Raw genomic sequence first — 17,011 nt, 5'->3', positions numbered from 1 at the left:
GTAATCGGTCTACAAATGCGGCCTCAGGAGGATGCAGCCCATGAATTTGGACATGTCCAGAGTATAATCGCAGCCTTTGCGGTTAGAAAATTGCACTTGATCATGTCGCGATATTATCGCAAATGCGATATATCGTTCAGCCCTAATTTCCAGACTTGCTTTCGGCACAATTTACAGTGCACGCTACTCTGTTTTTAAGTCAGACTTGAAATAGCCGAAATACCTTCACACTACGGAACTTCTATGGCTCTTCCGTTCGACAATCTCTCCGGCGTTGGAAGCATCATCTGTTTTCTCTTCGGTCACGCTCGGTTGATTTTTCTAGTCGGCTCACTCATTTCCTCCATTACCCGGGCGGTACGGTGGCTGGCTGCTTCCCAAACAAGTACACATGTGCGGCTTGGCACTTGTGCTGTACGTAACAAGTCACGTGACGTGACGCTGCGGCTGTGATTGGTTCGGCTCTGCGCTACTTAATTTGGATTGGCTGTTCTCTTTTTTTTCTTTTTTCTTTTTTTTAAGAGGACAAGAGCGGCGAGGTCTATCGCGATAGCTTAATTTCTCTATCGAGTAAAAGTTATATCGCGATACATATCGTTATCGTTCTATCGCCCAGCTCTAACTTCAGCGTTGGAAAAACTGCTGCCAGCTCCAAGTAATTTCTAGCGAGGTGTCATTTACGGCGGACCCCTCGGAAATATACCCCTATCCTGTTAATGTAGTATCCATTGTCAATTTTCCTCATAATAACGGTATTCAAAGGGTCACCAACAGTGAACAGTTTGGGGTCCCTCCAGTGACCGAGAGCCAGTAGACATTCGGGGAGAAATTTTGGCCATATGACTGAGATAACGTCTCACATCCAGCTGCAGCGAGGACAGCCCCTGGGGAAATGACGGAAATCACCGAAACAATCAGTCCAGTTAAACGCAAGCAAGCTGTTAATGAGACCAGCTTTCTGTTGCGAAACAGAGTTATTTGTAGGCTATGCCCTGGAACGCAAACCTAAAGAATTAGCATTTATCCAGAACTGGAAATGTGGAAATGAGTGTCTTGTAGATCTATCGATGTGAATAGATCGAAACAACACATTTTGTGTCAACATTCTGAATTTGTATTTTCTGAGGTGAGAACTGAGGGAGCGTTAATTTCAGAATGGGACCAAATGATCCCCCACCTTTTCGGAATTTGGAAATGTCTGGAATAAAAGCCTAGATACCACTCCTCAGCTTAAGAGAGAGGATATTTTGCTCTCTAAAGCCTTTTTGGCCCTGCTCTGTAGCCATTGAACCCACCACGCCATTGTAAATGGTTGGTTTCGTTGCAAACTGTAGCCTGTAGCCCCTGGCAACGGTTGTTAACACTCATGAATAGACTGCGCGTGCTTGCCATTCCTCCACCCTGGCGGCTAATTAACCCAGGGGACGAAAGTTCAGAAACAAGGTCCAGTCACACTGCTCTCTTGGCTTTATGTCTGGCTTCATAAAAAAAATAAAACATGTCCGTACATACTAGGGGTGCAACGATACTCGTATCGGTATTGAACCGTTCGATACAGTGCTTTTGGTTCGGTACGCATATGTATCGAACAATACAAAAAATTTTATTTATTTTATCAACTTTTCTTCTGACAATGCTGTCTGTGTTGAGCGCTCAGTGAATCTGCGTTCAACTACTGTGCCTAGGCTGCACTGTCGAGTGCAGATCCACTGAGCGCAGCTCAAGCTAGCAAGACAGAAGCTAAGCTCAAAGCTGAACCTCCCCCACCCTCATTCAGATCTGGCGTTTGGAACTATCTTGGTTTTCATGTGAAGCATGACCCTGATGGTAAGCGCGTCATGGACAAAAGAAAAACAATATGTCGGATGTGCCACGCAATGCTCAATTGGTGGGAACTAGTGCGTTAGCACAGTTATCTTGTTAACGTGTTGACCCCGTCCAGCCCCACACACGGGGCGATCCGTGGTAACTCGTTAACGGAGATTTGCTGCGTTATGGCGTTAATGTCATTTTAACGAGATTAACGCTGACAGCACTAGTGGGAACACAACGAATATCACTGCACATTTACACCGACAGCATCCTAGTGCAAAGACAAGTGGAAGCAGACAAAAACAACAAGCATGGATGCTACAAACTTTACCCGAGTCATTTAGACAGCCGTTAGCACATGATTCTCCTTATGGGGACCTGATATGTTTAATATGCTGCTGAGAATATAGCCCAGAAGAAGCGGATAGTATAGCTTTTATTTTGGAAAGAGCCATTTATCTGTAATAAACTCTCTTTTCCAAAGATGAGTGATTTCTCGATCAGATAGATTTTTTTTTTTTTTTAATTTGTTGTTTCAGCAACATTACATTTAAAAACCATACTTTTGAGTTAAAACATATATTTATAATTTTAATAAATGACAAATTAAAAAGGCATGAACATTTTCTTGTATCGAAAAAATATCGAACCGTGATACCAGAGTATCGAACCGAACCATGAATTTTGTGTATCGTTGCACCCCTAGTACATACCCACAATTCTACTAAAGGCACAGGATGTGCTAGCAGTAACGCGACAACTGCTATTATTTCCTCAATGAAAATACAAAGCTACAGCATAATAAATGTTCCCGAAAACTAAAAAAAAAAACCACGTTCTTGAACAACCTTAATGGCTGCGTCAATGAACATATTCAATTAATTATTCTGGTTGAGGACCGCTGAGGAGCTCTTATAATCTTTACAGGGAAGAAAGTGAGAATGCCTAGTGTGGGGGCCAGGGGTTGGGGGGGCCCTTGTCCTTGAAGTAATTGGTCTGTCTTGAACAGGCGTGGTGGTAGTGGCGCTTCCGTGATTGGTCACGCCAGAGTGCGCTTCCCATAGTGAAATACTGAAGGAGGTTTGAAAGAAAACATTTAAATGAGGTATTGATTGCACACTTTTCTAAGACAGATGAGGAAGCTTATTTTTACTCAGCTTTGCCCTTTATCTGGTAGCCACAATGTAATCCCGCTCCCACCTCCTTCACAAATCTCAAAGGAGCAGTCTCTGCTTAGTTTTAAACTCTTTGGAAAGAACATTCTGCAGCCAGCGATCAATAGCCTCCCCGGCAGGGCGTGGAGGTGGTGACATCAATTACCACTTGGATCAAGTTGATAAAGTAGTGTCCTTTTGGAAATGGCATTTAGCCTCCTTGTCTTTGTGTACAGGAAATAAGGCTGTCTACATTAAAATAAGGGATCTTTGGACTGAACCGTCCTGATGTTCAGCCTGAGCAGATACTTGTGATACCTCTGAACCAGTCAGAAATAGTTCATTTATTTTTTCCTTTGTTCTGATGTGTCATGATGATATAAAGGATTTTAATAGAAGTGCTGAGGTGATTTTAGTTTGTCAAAATTTGAAGTATGGTTAATTAATCCTTAATTTACTCCTGTAAACAAACATATCACAGCAGTATAAATCAAAAAGTTGGTCTACTTTAGACATGGGCATTCTTGCAGTGACTGTTGAGATATGGATAATGTGAATTCAGAATTCCTTGAAAGTTTCACGTATTGAATTCTCAAATTTTAATGAATCAGAGTTTAATAATATTTGAATCAAAATATAACCGTGGTGTTGTTATTTTGCCATCACCGTATGTCACACCTGATTAAGCCATGCCCATATAGGGCTTATCACCAACATTACAAATAACTAAAAGCTGTTTTTTATTCAAGAATATTTGGTTGCTTAGAGGCATAATTAAAGCACAAAGCTACAGTTTCAGGGACTTTAATTACATCAGAAGTATTGAGTAAATTATTAGAAGTTTGATGTAAAACATTGGAAGGATTTAGTTTGATAGAAGAGCAATAGATGCGAACAGAAGTGTTAAAATAACCAAATATTTGGCTTGCAGATTTAGCAGGAATACACATTTATTGTTAAATTTTTAGCTTTTTTTACATTTTACATTTCCGCTGAATTGCCATGCTGAAACACTGCAACTCCAGTTCATTTTCACACGTTTTTTTTTTCCTCTGCTTTTGATGGATATTTCTATATTCTGAAAAGGCTACATCTGGCAGGTGTTAGAGGCCTTAAGTGTTCCCAGCTTTCACTTCTTGTGGGTAGAGAGCCTGCGGGTCATAGGGGATTGCACAAAGGGAGCTGACAGCAAATACGACCCCTTTTAAAAAGTAGAAATGGGATTGATTCCTGCACACTTGTTGCTTAGCAACTGCAAAGCCTCGTTGAGAGAGAATATTGACCTCTTGTTGATAAAGTCCAATTACATTTTTCCCCCTCCACTCTGTATATCCAGAGATTTTACAATGTCATATTCTCTTCCCCCCTTGTGTGTACACTGTATTTCCCATTCAATATCATGGAGCAATATTATGCGATTGCTGCCTTTTGGTGCCGCTTTGTGACTAAGAAGGTCTTTGAATGAGATAACACGTCTTACATAGCATGAATTTGGCTAACAAGGGCACTCAATGTGACTAACTGGTGTTTGTTGCTAATTCAGTCAATTAACATGTTTCTAGACCTCCTGCTTGCTAAATGGCCCCAGAGCTGCCACAGACGAATTTCTATCACCCCGATAAATGTAATTCAGCCACAGCCAAAACCATTTAGCATGTTCCAGCATGCCCTAAAATGAAAATTGATTTCTAAATTTCATTAACATTTTTCCCTCCTCTCATTCTGTGCACTCTCTGTAAGAGTATCCACGCTTAGCCGGCTGCATGCTCTAATTGCAAATTATCAAGTGCTAATCGATTTGTCCTTTCTGTGGATGTGGGTGAGAATGAGCTTTGCGGTAATCGGTTCTTTTTTCTTAAGAGTTTGAGACTGTTTGCTTTAACTGTAACTGTGGTGAAAGATCATGCACCTGTTGGGTTTTAAGCTTACTGTAAACCCCTGTGAGGTCTTCAGTGAAGCGATGCCGTGCTTGAGATATTTGAGAGATATTTTGTGTCGTTGATGAGCTTTTCTCTTCTCACTTTACTCTTTCTCAGAACACGTCTGCTCCATCATCGCCTCCATGCTGAGAAATCTCAAGTCCCAGCAGAGAAGCAGGCTCCTCAGCAAGTTCACGGAGAACGACTGTGAGAAGGTTTGTATCATTGTCGTCTTGCTGGTTTCTTCATTCTTCTTCTTGCCTTGCAACCCCTTTTTGTTTTGCATCTCATGTTTTTGAGTGCTTCATCAGACTGTGTTGTTGTCTTCATTACCAGTTTTTTTTTTTTTCATTCCGAGCAGGTGTACTATATTTCCTAAATTTAAATGACTTAAAAATATATTTTCTAAAATTGCTTTGTACTCTGTGCAATAGAAACGCACTGATCAATATTAGGAGTAGATAATGATCCAATCCTGACTCAAATGTGTCAGGACTGGGTATCGGTGAGAGAAGGCTCTGAATACTACTACAGCATGACTGAGCTTAAGTAGCCTTACAGCAAGGGTTATTCTGCACTTTGTCATATGTTTGCAACTGGTTTTTACCCAAATACTAGAATGAAACTTACAGGCAACAAAGCTTTCCATATTGGATTCTTTCTGTCATTCATCCACACTTGCTAATATTTGATCTTATATAATGTTTAGCCCCTAGATGAGAGCAGCATCTAGTCAATGAGACTAGTGAAAAAATATTGGATGAAAAGCATAATCAAATTTTTTTTAAATCTTTTATTTTCTTTATCCTTGTACTGTTTTCATTTATTAGTTTACTAAATGTATATTCTTGGGGGTGTTTTTTTTTATGTATTTTATTTGTGTATTTTATTTTGTGACATAATCTTTAGGTCCTGATCTTGCGTTATACATTTAAAAAAAAAATATCGTTTTGAATACTTCTAGTGCTGCTCGGTACTCTGTATCTGCAGACATTTAAAGTCATTTTATCGGAACTGGGAAAAGTTGATCATCTGTCCCTTTTGGACACTGGTAGTTACGTATTTCTCTGTGCTCCATGATGTAGTGCAGCGGTCCCCAACCGTTTTTGCTCCACGGACCGGTTTAATGTCAGACAATATTTTCATGGACCGGCCATTAAGGTGTCGCGGATAAATACAACAAAATAAAATCATACGACCAAGACAAAAACTGTGGTATTTTGTAAATATAATAATAAACACAAATTCACTGTGTAATTGTGTAACTTTATTAGCAGCATCATCCTGAAATGCGCCAACAACATTGAGTGTAACATCCTCCTCTCTGCCCCTTAATGCTCTCTTGTCGCTATGGTAATGCGTAAATATTTCATTCAAAATAAGACACACAACTACAACACGGGAAAAGACCCAGGGAAACCGAGTTAACGATAAAAACCATAAATTTCGCACCCAAGCCTCAACTCTTGCACCCCGGTACCAAAACAACTCACAGACTGTTACCGGTCCAGTCCGCTGGTGTAGTGGTTTACATATTCTCTTTACACAGAGAAGATCCTTGGTTAGGACTGGGAGGAGATACAATCCCAGCCTCATGGGGTCACAAGTTTGTGTACTCCTCATGCCGGCCCCAAGCCCACTTAAATGGGAGGATTACATTTGGAGGTCATCTGTGCCTAATCAAACATGCAGATCCATCCGCTGTGGCGACCCTTATGAGGGAGCAGCCAAAAGAAGCTTTTAACTATTAGTCAGAAAATTCACATGGCAGTCACATCAACTGATTTCCCCCAAGCCTCTTCCTAATATCTTGAGTTTTTGTTCAAACTAGTCTTTAGTTTAAATTTACGTGAGCTGCATCAACAAAACTTACGCCCAGTCGTAACTTTGAGCGGTCTTTGCGATGCAAAATGTTTTACAGCAACTGTAGAGGATCAAAAGGAAAAAAAAGACAAGTTCAGTGACATTTCATTTATAAAAGTATTAAAGTTGTGTGGTCAGTAAAAACAAAACACTGGCTGCCTAGCTTTAACTTCATGACAACAGTGTTGAACATGTATAATGAATGTACAAATTATTACTCTTGGAAATAATTTTTAATCATAGATAGACTACATATGTTTTCTTTCAAAAGCAAAAACAAAAAAGTCTATTTTGAAACTGGTAGAAATACCACAGCTAAAAAGGTTAGTATACATGGAAACGAATAAAGCAAAAGTGATTAAAGGTGAAAGCCTGAATATTCAGCGTATCCACGATTGGGCTTTGCCACAGATCTTATTTTCATAACTAGGGCTGCTCGATTATGGCAAAAATGATAATCACGATTATTTTCACTGAAATTGAGATCACGATTATTTGACGATATTTATTTAACCCTTTAAGACCTACTATAGAACCAAGTCCACCAGAGCTTATATTATTTTTTTACATGCTGTAGTGCCATTTGTGGGAGCATTTCAAGTTGCTATACATCAATACAACTGTTATAGCCCATATTTTAATAATATGTATGCATTAAGTGCATAGTAATTACATAAATTGCAAAAAAGTGCAATAAACTACAAAAAAAATTGAAAATCGCTTTTGTTTTGTTTACATATATTTCTACTTGGAGAAATTTAAGAGGTTTATCCCTCAAAACTTTAAATACAACAAAGTTGCAAAAAATAGTTTCCCACCACAGGAAATTTATTTTGAGTGTCTTCATAGTTTTATTTTGGAGATACAGCAATTTTTATATACTGCAGGAAAAACAAAAAACAATCCTATGATGCAAATTTGCAAAGAAAACAGCATGTGCATCATTTCACTGTGGGAAGTGTTACGAACAGCTGATAGGAACGGCAAAACGTGTTTCTGGAATATTATGTTTTTGTTCCTGCAAGCGCTTTTTATGCAATTTTTGCAAAGCTATATGTGGAACGAAACCGTGACCGAGGACAAGCTGATGGCATAAGATGTAAGTACAACTCCTCCGGTTTCATATGCAAAACAAATTATTGCGCTAGCTTACACGGTTCAGGTTCTACAGGGATTTAAAAATAGTTACGCAAAACGGAGCGTGCTGCTCTGACCGGCTTTAAAGGGTTAACAATGACTTTAAAAAAATAATATAAAAGTGTGCAACACCACTGAAGTTTTTTTTTTTTAAACTCTCTTTTCAACCAACGGAAGTCACTCTCCAAATAACTTCTGCTTAGCTTTCCGAGCTTGCCTCGGGTCCTCTTAATCAGCGGTCTCCAACCTTTTTTGCGCCACGGACCGGTTTATGCCCGACAATATTTTCACGGACCGGCCTTTAAGGTGTCGCGGATAAATGAGGGAGGGGCTAATAATCGGCTCAGTCATTTTTAATGATCGTTGAAAGCCCAGATCGTAATCGTGATTAAAATTCGATTAATTGAGCAGCCCTATTCATAACATACTCACATTAGAAGGCCATTCAGCTTCCACACACTTGGGGAACACCTTTACCTGAACCAGTCTGCAGTAGTTCTATTTTTTCCAGAAACTAGTTCTAAGACGTTACGAGAGGTTAAATACACCGAGGTCATCGAGTCACTCTGTACCTGTGTATACCGTCTCCCATATGTTGCAGAATGTGAGAAAGCAATTATGATGTCAAACCTGACAGCGCGACACACTGCACACTCTCCCACCACCCACCTCAACTCCCACGATCCTACTCACATGTGCCCAAATGTGTCATATTCAGCCTGTGGCTCAAGGCCATTTTATTGGATGCATGACTTTTTTTGAAAATGCCTGTGGTACAAATCAAATGTCGATAGCTTTCTCACTACTGAGGCAACCTAGAGTCTCATTTTAATCAGCTTTTAAGGTTTGTATCCAGCGTCTGGCGATATGTTAAGGCAATAAGGGAAGCTTGTGTTTTCTTCTCTTTGTTTGCCACTCCATAGGTTACTCCCTGCAAAAGGTCTGTAGCCAAATAAATGAGGGGATGATCAGTGGCATACTAACATATAAAAAGAAATATGAAATTGGAAATGTATTTTTCTATTGTTACTTCATTTTAAGAAGGTGGAATTTGTTTGTCCCTGTTAGAATTTTTCCATATATGCTCGCAGAGCTTCATCCTGCTTTTGCGCTGCTTTGTAGTGTCCTCTTTATGTTTCTTTTTTCCACTTTGCATCTCTCACTTTTTTTCTACTTTGCTCTATTTCATTTTCTCTCCAGGTTGATCGACTGATGGAGTTGCATTTTAAGTACCTCGAGGCTGTTCAACAGGCTGACAAAAGGATTGAAGGAGAGAAACATGTAAGCATCTCTTCTTTTATTCCTTTTTCCCATCCCTCCCTCTTACCCTCTCAGTCTGTCAGTGAGGCTTTTTGATTTGATGATGAATTTACATTATGCATTCGTGTTTCCTGGATTTCATTATTGACCACAAACAAAAGCCACCAATGAATTATGAGTCACTGAGACATTATTCGGAGTAATATTGCTATACAGGCGTTTTTCTGTTTTGGGTTGGTTTGATCTTTTTGATTTGTTTGTTTTGTAGGACAAGACAAATTCCAATAAAGCTCTGTAAAATATAACTAAGAACAGAATGCAATGATTTCCAAATACCATTAAGCAATGTTTTACTCACAATGGATTAAAAAAACATGGAAGAAATGTACCATTTCAGGCGAAACTAGAGTTATTTTTAATTTGATGGCATCAACATGGGTTAAGGCCATCCCCTCTTCTTTTCACAACAGTCTGTAAATGTCTGGGACTGAGGAGAGCAGCTGCTAGACTTTTGAGAGTGTTGTTTTCCCGTTCTTGTCTGATAGAGGATCCTATTGTAAAAGCTGCAGTATGCAGCTTTGCGTTGCCTTGCTGAAATATGCAAGGCCCTGCCTGAAAAAGACAATGGATGGGAGCTTATGTTGCTGTAAAACTTGAATAGATCTTTCACCACTGATGGTACATTTCCAGCTGTGCAAGCTGCCAGTTCCATAAGAGCCAATGTACCGCCGTACCATATGAGATGCAGACCTTGGCGTTGAGGACTGATGACAAATTGGATGATCCTTCTCCTCTTTAGGACACAGCGTCCATGTTTTCTAAGCAGAAATGTAAATTCATTGGACCGCAGAACAGAGAAGCACTATTTCTGGACCTTGTTCAAATATGGCTTCGTCTTTGCATGATTAAGCTTTGTCCTGCGTTTGTGGACGGCAGGCTGTACCGAATGCACCCAGATAAGTTGCCCAGAACTTACCATTCCTGCATTCCCTTTCCAGGCCTGGAAGAGTTTGTGTGTGTATTAAAGGCTATAGATAGAGAAAACTTTGGGGCCATTTACTCAAGATTTATGGCCCTTTTTTATAAGTGATGAACAGCCTAATTTAGTTTAATGTTTTATAAAAGCCCGTCCACCCATTCCTTCATTTTCTTAACCACTTGTCCAATTCAGGGTCATGCTAGTGCTGGAGCCTATCTCAGCTGTCATATGGCACGAGGCGGGGTACCCCCCTGGACAGGTGGCCTATTCAGAGTGTCAGAAAATGGGAAGAGGGAAATGTATTGTCAGTAAGAGCTCATTTATCAGGTGGTTTATCTGTGGTGTTGCGTCGACACTCTTTTAAAGGACACGTACAGAAGCATTGCTAGGTTGAATACATTTAGAGAGAGAGGAAGAGAAGGAAGTTAAGAGACAGGTCTGTGAGTTACTTGAGCAGTCTGCAGCAGGTCATCGCAACAGCACAAGATAAACTCTGAGTTGGAATTGTCCACGGACGGGGGAAAAAATGTGGACCGCAGCGCAATATCAGACAGACATGGTTTTGTATTGTCCACCAGCTAAATCACACTGCAATATAGATGTTCAGATTTCAGCTGCATTTCCTGTTTGAAAGGATTGGTGTTTGCGTTCAAAAATACAGTCCTTTTTGGTTTTTTTGGAGGGATGGGGTAGATAAGGTGTGCGGTTCCACACAGTGTCACATCCAAAGCCATGAGGGAAGAGACCTAAAATACAATCACAGTCCTGCTGATAACAATATGACAGTTTACAGAAGAATGGAAAGTTTGATAGCTGTGTGAAAGCGGCCTATTGAGCTGTCTGCGTGTGTGTATGTCAGCGCATTGAGCTGTGGGCTAGACACAACGATAGAGGGCTAGAGATAGAAGATAAGTGACCGAGCAGGGGATAATGGCTTGAATGGAGAGAGAAAGAGCCTCAAAAAGGTTGGAAGATAAGAAAAGACATAGTTATACTTTAAATATCTCAACAGATATATAGTCAAAATAAGAGGAGATGGTGTCATAAATGCAAGGAGAAAGAGCGAGGTTTGAGTGAAAGCGAGAATGACAAGGGGAACCGGGGTTTGGCTGGAGACAGATAAGTGTGAGATTCCTATCTAAAGATGACAGAAGATTAATTTCTCAGACAGGCATCTTTGGTGGGATTGCCAAGAAAAGACCAGACAGTTTGACATTTTCTCTCCATCTCTCTTTCTCCTTTTCTCTTCTCTCTCCCTGCCTCCCTCTATCGTTCTCTCGCCTCTTTTTCCGTGATGGTGGAAGTATGACTGCGATAACATGGTGATAAGAAACATGTCTACGTGTGCAGCTATCTTTGAAGCCACATGGTTTTGCTTCAGCCAGTTCAGACTTCATACTGTGAGCCAGTTTGTCGCACAGCAACAGTATTCTCTTCATTTTACACTGAAAAAGAGAATAATTAAAATATCTAGGCTCTGACTGGAGGTTTTTTCAGCTAGTAGTCATGAGCTCAAGTAAATCACATTGATAAGATGCATTTCTTTATTCGAGTGCACATTTTTTAGGTTGAATCAGAGCACTGTTTTAGTTTCCGTGTTGGTGAGCATTATTCACCTTTTATTTTTGCTTGCAAAGGAGCACTTGTACCATTTATAGACTTATAGTTATATGAATATAAGTGTTTAATGGTGTAGAGCAGGGGGGTCCAACTCCAGGCCTCAAGGTCTGGTGTCCTGCAGGTTTTAGATGTGTCCTTGATCCAACACAGCTGATTTAAATGGCTAAATTACCTCCTCAACATGTCTTGAAGTTCTCCAGAGGCCTGGTAATGAACTGATCATTTGATTCAGGTGTGTTGACCCAGGGTGAGATCTAAAAACTGCAGGACACCAGCCCTCGAGGCCTGGAGTGGGATATTCCTGGTGTAGAGCTATATATTGGCATGCATATTGTAGCCTGAAGCCTCTAGCATGTAGCAGGGATATGAAGTACTTTACGGTGGGGTGGTGCTGTCTGTGGACCCAAAGTCATTTATAGACTGAAGTGCTTTTTGTCACATTTGGAGTGGTAACACTCATAAAAGGTTAAAGTGAAAATAAGGGCATATACACTCAGGTAGGATGGGTGTTTAAATGATGTACGGTTGGTGCTAAGGGGCCAAAAGTGTGCAAAGAAATGATCCCCCACAGCATTACATCATACATTACATCCATTGATACTGTATAGATCTATGTTTTCATGTTGTTTACACCTTAATTCTTCTAGCAGTCTAGCTGTTCTCCTCTGACATCAGCGAGGAAGTTTTGCTGTGTGTAACTTATGGCCTCACGTGTACCCATGAGGCCATGATTGTTCTCTCCAGCTCCTTTTGACATGTCATTTTAATTCACAAACCATAGAAATTCCATTAGTGTTTTCTGATTTGATCACTTCTTCTCCTTAATGTTGGACAACAAATGATACTGCGGTTGCAGTGGTTTCCTTCCCGCTGGTCCGACATCCAGTCCTGAAAACACCCGAGTGATATTTTAAGTCTGTGTGAATCCAAATGCCACGTTACTTTAAATAAGGCGATAAAGACGCCAACCCAGTTCTGTCCAGCGCCTCGTCAGAATCGACTGCCGTCAGCAGCAGCAGCGTTTTATCTCTCTCCGCCGTGCTTTTTGGTTTCCCCTAGTTAAGCCTGTTTTTAAGGGGCGGTAAGCAAAATGTTTTTCCTCTGCAACATATTATCCACAGATTTCTCAGGAGGATAGCAGAGGAAAAGCTGCTGCTGCCTTTTCTCTGCATCTCCAGCCCAGTCCCTTTCTAATAAGCTGCTTATTTTCTTTCCACCTTGGTATCTCTTTCTCTTTTCTTTCTATCCCACTCATTCTCTCCTCCTTTTTCTTAAAGCTGTTTTTCATCCTATCATATTTCCAATTTTCCTTTTTCTGCATTAAATTGCGTTTTTACATACCTCTAATATTATTATTCTACTTAATTTCCATACCCCCCTTTTTCTTCTACCTCTCCTTCTTCCTTTACTTCCTTGTGAGCAGCTTATGTATAAAATGTATTTCTTGTTGTGCATCTTTTCTCCTTCATCCTCAGTTTCTGTTGCTATATCACACCACCTCACTCCTCACACATCTTTCTTATTTCCCTCAGTTCTCCTTTCCTCCTCTCCCTAATGCCGCTGCTTTCAGTTCTCTTCCTTTCCAAACCTTCCCTTTGCTCTCAGCTTGTTGGTAACAGCTCTTTGAGATTGATGAAGCTCAGCAAAACATGGCTGAGGCCGACCTCAATACTGTAAAATGCCTGAGTGCACTTTCCTAGCTCCTAAGAACTCAGTTGCTGGCGGTGTTGTGTGTGTGCATGTGTGAGAGAGAGCGAGTGTGGGTTTCCTTTACTGGTCTGTAGCAAGTACAGCAGAAATGAGCTAGTTTAGCTTTGCTGACAGTAGACATTTTCAAAGAAAGTCTGTGTTAAGTTGGAATTGGTTTTGCACCTGGATGTGATATATTTAGTTTTCTTAAACGTCCTCCAAGAATAAATGTTTTCCCTCACTCGCTCTCCCTCTCTGTTTCCTGATTCATACACGATTCTTCAGTGAAATTTTGTTTGTGTCACAGCTTGTTTATCTTCCTGTCATCATTTCTCTTTCTCCTCTCAGCTTTTTTTTTTTTTATCCTCATCTGTTATTCTTTCCCTTTAAAAGTCACCCTCCATTCATATATTTGACTGTTTAGTCCTCAGGGATTTAGGACTAAAAATTACCTTTAACCAGAGTGTGCCCAGCTCCAGTTTGGACTGAATTATTTAATGTTAACAGGTATTAACTTTTCAGTCTTAATTCAAAAGACATGTCTCTCATTTCTTCATCTACTGTGTTCATATAAAAATAATTTCTAAAGACTAATACATTTTAAAGGGGAAAAAATGCTGTTGTATTTACAGGTAATGTTGCACTTCACAGATGGAAGTATTGTGGTATTATTTTACCAAGCTGTAAACTTAAGAGTCAAGTGTCAGATACACAGAGACCAATTTTTGCATCTCCTTGTTAAAATCTCTTTCTTTTACCCAGTGATCCAATTTATTTTAACCAACACATTTATGTGGTATAGAAGTGTCACAATCACTGATTTTCACTACATGATTATTGTAGACAATAGCAATGATATGACCATGATAGCTTTAAAAAAAAACAAAAAAAAACAATTCCCCAGATGTAAATATTTAAAATATGTGGTTAAACTGGTATCAAGAAATGTGAAGCAGGTGAAAATACAACAAAAAACTGCAGTGACTAAATCAGGCCATCCAAAAACACCTCTGAGTCAAGGACATGGTGATGGAGTGAACAGGTCAGCGATAGAAAGGAAACAGGGATGAAGAAGTAGCAGAAAGAGCAGACAGAAAACTAGTAATTAAATAAATAATTAGCTAAATCAAATCTACACCCATGTGAGTGACTCAGTCAAAATTAGCAAGTTTGTTGTGGGAAGTTTCAGTTAGTATGTGAGAGGTGAATGCCGATAGCTATAGTCACCTTATTTCAATTAGCCATGAGGCGAGTGGGTAAGTTCAGGCATCAGTGCAGAGCCGTGCTAAATTGGTGAGTAAGTCAAACCATAACTGTTCTGTTCATGTGCACTTTGTAAAGAAAATACATTATGATCTGATGTCTATGTTTAATTGTTTTAATATATAGTGGGTACTGCCAATACTGGTGTATCATGATGAACTTAATTAGGTCTAGCACTGAATATGGCCTAATGCAGCAATAAAAGCTTCTTTTATTAAAGATATACACTCAGTGGCCACTTAACTATTTACTCCTTGCTTGCACACGGTTAGATTTTTTTCTGCCTTCAGACGTACCTTATTTGTTCACTGTGATGACACATTGAAACATGAAATATTTCTCTAAGATTTTAGTCTTTATTGATATCATAGCATCATGCAGTTGCAGCAGATTTTCAGCTGCACAGCCATAATCCAAATCTCCCATTCCACCACATCCCAAAGGTTCTCTGATTGAGATCTGGTGACTGGGGAGATTAGCTGAGTACACTGAATCATTGTCATGTTAAGGAAAACAGTTTGAGATGACTTGAGCTTTGTGATGTACTATATTATCCTGCTAAAAGCAGACACCCAGAGATGGATACGCTGTGGTCATACAGGCATGGACACGGTCAGCAACAATACTCGGACAGGCTGTGGCATGTAAACAATGCTCAGTTGTTACTAATGGGCCCCAAGAAAGTATCCGCCATACCATTAGCCTGATTCTTACAAAGACAGAAACATTTTTGTGGGTTTTTTTTGTTGTTGTTGTCGTTTAAATGCTGCTTATGAAAAATTCTGACCTAACCACCAGAATGTTGCAAAAGACACTCTCATCAGGCCAGCCAGTGTTTTTCCAATCATCTATTGTTCAACTTGACACCCAGTGTGGTATTCTGCTTCCTTATCCTTTCTGTCTTCAAGGTTCGACAAGGTTGTGCATTCAGAGTTGCTTTTCTGCGTACGCTGGCTGTAATAAGTGTTAGCTTGAGTTACTCCTGCCTTCCTGGATCAGTCTAGCTATTCTATTCTGACCTCTAGTATCAAGAAGGCATTTTGGCCACTCATTGGGCATTTTATCTTTTTCAGACCATTCCCCTTAAACCATAGATATGGTGATCATCTGCTGTGGACAATCCCAGTAGATCAGCAGTTTCTGGAAAACTCAAACGAGCCTGTGTGGTGCAAACAACCATGTCAAATTCAGAGTCACTTAAATCATCTTTCTTCCTCATGTTGATGGTTGGTTTGATCTTCAGCAGGTCATCTTAACCATATCTACATGCCTGAATCAATGAGTTTGCTGTCATGTGATTAACGGCGAGAATGTATCATCTAAACTGAAAATACTACCAAACTGTAATATTCTAATGATGCCTAAATAATACCTATTGCAGTAAACAACCTAATATTGGAAATAGTTGCGTTACCGGGTGTGAATACTCTTGATATATTGTAACCATCAGTTGTTTGTATCTGTTTTCGAGACAAAAATAAGTGTAGGTAAAAGTCCAATTGGACCAGTCTCATACACTGCGAGGCAGTCCCTGAAGGACCCATAAGTAGGTTAGGGAAGTGCCCGTGTGAAGCCATTACGTAGCTTTAAAGTGGAAAACACAGATAATCTCATTACAGTGCACTTTTCAGCTGTGAAACCTCGGGTCCTGACATTCAAGTGGATGTGACATACAGCACCCAACTAAACATTGTTCCAGACTAAGCTACTCCCCCCCCCCCCCCCCCCGCTACACTGTGAAAACTCATCAGTATTGGATTGAAGAACATGACAAAGAGCCTGAGGTGTTGACCTGGCCTGCAAACTCCCCAGATCCCAGTCCAATCAAGCATCCATAGATGCTCTGAACCAAGGCTGATCCACAGAGACCCTCCCTGCAACTGTCAGGACCAAAAGGATCTGCTGCCAACATTCCAGTGCCAGATTTCCACAGCGTACCTCAGGAAGTCTGTGTTCATGCCCTGATGGGTCCAAGCTGTTTTGGAGGTCTGATGTATCAGGTGCTATAGCCTTCCCAAGGACTCTGTTGGACACTTTTTTGGGCTTATTTGGTAGTTTGGGCTAATATGTTAAATTTTTTTCTCTATTTTCAGCATCACGACACCAAATAAGGTAATATGTTTGGTTCTAGAAGAAAACGGTAGCCTTAGAAAAACACCTTTTGTTGGTTTTTCTTTTACTCTTTTGTTACAGTCTTTGTTACGATGTTTGCTTTACTTCCCCAACTCTGGCTAAAAGCAGTGCGCCGCTGCTTACCTGAGTCTTTGATTGAGTCATCCAGTCAGGGCTAACTCACAATCACAACTTAAAAGATA

The 17,011-nt window shown here is 40.2% G+C and overlaps 1 protein-coding gene across 1 annotated transcript in view; it reads left to right on the top strand.

Annotated features, from left to right (window-relative positions):
• The window catches only part of ctnnbl1 (catenin, beta like 1), a 79,089-nt gene that overhangs the window by 42,454 nt on the left and 19,624 nt on the right, over positions 1-17,011 (top strand). The window contains exons 12-13 of the mRNA XM_082517918.1: positions 5,003-5,100; positions 9,086-9,166. Coding sequence (XP_082374044.1) covers positions 5,003-5,100; positions 9,086-9,166 — 179 coding nt within the window. The remainder of the gene's footprint in view (positions 1-5,002; positions 5,101-9,085; positions 9,167-17,011) is intronic.

Source organism: Aulonocara stuartgranti, assembly GCF_965226115.1.
Source record: "Aulonocara stuartgranti genome assembly, chromosome: 20".
Classification (NCBI taxonomy): domain Eukaryota; kingdom Metazoa; phylum Chordata; class Actinopteri; order Cichliformes; family Cichlidae; genus Aulonocara; species Aulonocara stuartgranti.
The sequence above is the reverse complement of the archived record's forward strand: the minus strand, read 5'-3'. Positions and strand labels throughout refer to the sequence as shown.